Below are 4562 nucleotides of genomic sequence, written 5' to 3' on the forward strand. Positions count from 1 at the left end.
CCCGATCCCACGCTCACCACCTTATCCACTACTACTATTATAGTACTACTGCATAGTTTGAGGATCCTAGGAAAAAGAGAGAAAAATAAATAATTCTGATTTTTGTTATATAAGGAGTTAGTTTGTAGTGATCACTGTTGTAAGATATCCTCTTGGTACATTATAAGCATGTCTTTCTCAGCCAAGGGCACAAAGAAGTCATCTATTCCTCACATGGAGTCGCGGATACTTGGGAACAACAACGTTGATCTACAAATCAGTGTTTGCATACATCGTGTTTTGTGCAACCGCAGTTCACGCCGGGGTGGCTGTAGAGCGCCGGACAGCTCCGAACACTACACCAGGCGGACAAAGGTTTGGCCAAGTGATTGAGCGCCGATTTGTCCTTATCATGCTCTTCTACCGGTTCCTTGCTTGTGTGACACACACACACACACACACACTCTCTCTCTCTCTCTCTCTCTCTCTCTCTCTCTCTCTCTCTCTCTCTCTCTCTCTCTTTAAACTTAGTTACCATTACTCTAATAAACTTAAAGTTGCTCTCTGGCGGGCCACAGACGCGAGGTGCTGGTCGTAGCGCAGCTCCCGGTCAATGGCCACACCCAGGATCTTGATGTCGTCTTGGAGGGCAGCTGGACACCCCAAACCTTATTTGTCCCTCCACGGCCTGGGTGGCGGCGGGGGACCGGGAGACGACCATAGCGTGTGTTTTCTCAGGAGCGAAGTTGACCTGCCATAGCGCCCCCCACTCCTCTGCAGTTTTCAGCTGCCTGTTGACTGCAGCAACAGCGCGCCTACTGTCCTGGCGGCAGTAGGAGACGGCCACCGTGCAGTCATCAGCATAGGCTTTGACTGTGGGGAGCTGGCGAAGTAAATCGTCTATATATATGTTCCACAGGACTGGCCCTAATACAGAGCCCTGTGGAACTGAGGCTTCTATGGGGCAGGCGCTGAGGACCGTCCATTGATGACTACCCGTAGTGAACGACCATGGAGGTAGTCATCAAGAAGAGACAGCAGGCTCCCGGCTACGCCTTTGGCACGCAGCTTTGCCAGCAGGGCGGAGTGCCACACCCGATCATAGGCGCCCGCGATGTCAAGCGCCACCACGAGTGTGTCCCGGCCTTCGTCGAGGGAGTCCTGCCACTCTTGTGAGAGGAGGAGAAGCAGATCTGAGGTGGATCGGCCCGGCCTGAACCCAAATTGGTGAGGCGAGAGGAGACCGTTGTCTGCAAGGTGTTTCTCTAGGGCGGCAGCCAACATCTTCTCAAACACCTTGCCAACAACCGACAGCAGGGAGATGGGTCGGTAGTGGCTCGGGTCCGTCCTGGAGTCTTTCTTGTGGGCGGGAACCACACAGGCTTCTTTCCAGGCAGATGGCCACTTCTCCTCCTCGAGGCAGGCAGCGAAGATGTTGGCGAGAGGTGCAGATAACTCCTCGGCACAGTTCTTTAGTACCCGAGGACTGATGTTGTCAGGGCCTGTGGCTTTCCTGCATCGATTTCCTCGAGTACTCTCTTCACCTGTGCCGCGGTGACGGAGACCGACGTGATGGTGTGGTCAGTCTCGGGGCAGCTCAGGTGGAGGGCGGTGAGGGTCGTCTACTTGCATTTTTTGTGCAAATAGTTCGGCCAGGAGAGCAGCCTTGTCATCGCTGCTAGTAGCCTTGGACCCGTCTGGCCTGGTGAGGGGGGGCACGCTGTCCTGTCTCAGCACGCCCTGCCGCTCCTTGACGAGCGCCCACCACGCCTTGCTCCCCACTCCAGGACCAGTGAGTTTGCTCCTCATCACTTCCTCCCAATGCTGCCGCGCCCACTTGGATGTGGCTGTCATCCTCCTGCACGCAGCTCGGTGGAGGGCGAGGTTGTGGTGTGAGGGCGTCGCTTGTACCTTCGCCATGCCGCATATTTGGCCTCGGCAGCAACCCGGCAGCGGTAGCCGAACCATTTAGGGTCTGTGGCTTTGGCGAGGTACGTGCGATGGGGAACAAACTGGGTCTGGAGGTCAAGTAGCTTCGAGGTGAGGACGGAGACCTTCTTCTCCACGTCCTCGACGAGCAGCGCCTCCCAATCCGTGGTACTGAGAGCCTGCCGCAGGATGGCCAGTCAGCCTCCTCCCAAAGCCATATGTTGCGCGGCACAGCCTCTTCTCTCGCAGCGGTGAGTTGTACGTGGGTCAGCACTGCGTGGTGATCAGAGCTGCCCACTTTGTCCAGCTGTTGACAGGTAATGTTGGCTTCAGGGAGATCAGACAACACAGGATCGAGCAGCCCTCCTCCTTCATGAGTTGGAAACGTCACGTGGTTGACGAGTCCTTGCACCGCTACAAGATTGTCGAAGGCCTGCTTCTCTAGGTGGAAGTTGAGGTCTCCCAGGATAAGGACGGACTTGCATTGGTGGCGCCGAAGCAAGTCGTCCAGCTCATCCGCCAGGAAGTCCAGCGCGAAGCGTCCTTGTGTTGGGGGCGATACAGGACGCAGAGATGGAGCAGACCACTGTTATCTCGCAGGACTATGAGTGCACGTCACAAAGAGTGTCAGAGGAGTTGGCAGTGTCTGTCTCCTGGGTGCTCAGTTTGACAGCCATTCATCTGAAGGCACCGCGGCCGTGAACAAGTTCCACATCTGCCATCGCGGTCGTTGAGCACCGTTCTCGTGCCCAGTCCGTGTAGCCGGGCATTCTGCCGAATGTTGGCTCCATCGCCGCCACATCTCTGCGGTGTTCCAGTGAATCACGCTCAGGCTCTGGGTGACTGGTATTGCAGCATCTACTAGCCGTATGTCTGCGTTGGATGCTGTCCAGTCTCCTTCTGTGTGTGGCGGCACAGGACATCCAGGAGAGAGCTGCGTACTCAAGGTGGGGCCGCACCTGTGCCTTGTACAGCAGCAGTCTCCCTTCCTGTCGAGGAAACTGGCGATCCTTCTGAGAGCGGAGATCCTGTGAGAGGCTTTCTTGGCAATGGATTTGACATGGCTGTCCTATATCTATATATATATATATATATATATATATATATATATATATATATATATATATATATATATATATATATATATATATATATATATATATATATATATATATATATATATATATATATATATATATATATATATATATATATATATATATATATATATATATATATATATATATATATATATATATATATATATATATATATATATATATATATATATATATATATATATATATATATATATATATATATATATATATATATATATATATATATATATATATATATATATATATATATATATATATATATATATATATATATATATATATATATATATATATATATATATATATATATATATATATATATATATATATATATATATATATATATATATATATATATATATATATATATATATATATATATATATATATATATATATATATATATATATATATATATATATATATATATATATATATATATATATATATATATATATATATATATATATATATATATATATATATATATATATATATATATATATATATATATATATATATATATATATATATATATATATATATATATATATATATATATATATATATATATATATATATATATATATATATATATATATATATATATATATATATATATATATATATATATATATATATATATATATATATATATATATATATATATATACAAACAGAATCACCGTGGAAATGTTCATTGTTTCTGCTTTATTGTTTTGCAACGTTTGGCCTTACAGCAAAAGGCATCATCAGGACATACAATGATTAATAACAAAAATATAAACATAATAGTCTTAAACAGACATTATGGAGATATTGAATGCAAATTAAAAGCCATAAAAATGTATTTAATATCTCCATAATGTCTTTTTTAGACTATTATGCTTATATTTTTGTCATTAATCATTGTATGCCCTGATGATGCCTTTTGCTGTAAGGCCAAACGTTGCAAACCAATAAAGCAGGAAGAATGAACATTTCCACGGTGATTCCCCTGTATTTTACTATCTACAATAATGTTATCAACATTTGTTACATATATATATATATATATATATATATATATATATATATATATATATATATATATATATATATATATATATATATATATATATATATATATATATATATATATATATCTGAGTTTTGCATGGTTTCATAATGTTCTCTTTTTTTGTTGTTTCTTAACTCTCATATTAAATTTTTATATATCGTTATTTCCTTTTGCTTTTTTTTCACATAATTTTTCTTAAACTACTGATACTACTATTAATAATAATAATGATAATAATAGATATTATGATCATAATAGATATTATGATCATTTATATTACTACTACTACTACTACTACTACTACTACTACTACTATTATTACCACTGCTGCTACTACTACTACTATTTCTACTTCTACTTACTACTACTACTACTACTACTACTACTACTACTACTACTACTACTACTACTGGTGGAATCTAAAGCTTTTCGTTTCATCAACGCCCATCCTCAGACTGACTGTCTTCAACTTC

The 4562-nt window shown here is 41.6% G+C and overlaps 1 protein-coding gene across 2 annotated transcripts in view; it reads left to right on the top strand.

The window, feature by feature from the left end:
- LOC123500475 overlaps positions 1–4562 on the top strand; it is a 13299-nt gene continuing 8737 nt past the window's right edge. The window contains exon 1 of one of the 2 annotated variants that reach the window (XM_045249192.1): positions 1–354. In XM_045249192.1, the coding sequence (XP_045105127.1) occupies positions 169–354 (186 nt within the window). In that variant the 5' untranslated portion in view covers positions 1–168. The remainder of the gene's footprint in view (positions 355–4562) is intronic. The other variant, XM_045249191.1, reaches the window with a different exon arrangement.

The sequence above is a fragment of the Portunus trituberculatus genome, unplaced genomic scaffold, assembly GCF_017591435.1.
Source record: "Portunus trituberculatus isolate SZX2019 unplaced genomic scaffold, ASM1759143v1 PGA_scaffold_295__1_contigs__length_64426, whole genome shotgun sequence".
Taxonomy (NCBI): domain Eukaryota; kingdom Metazoa; phylum Arthropoda; class Malacostraca; order Decapoda; family Portunidae; genus Portunus; species Portunus trituberculatus.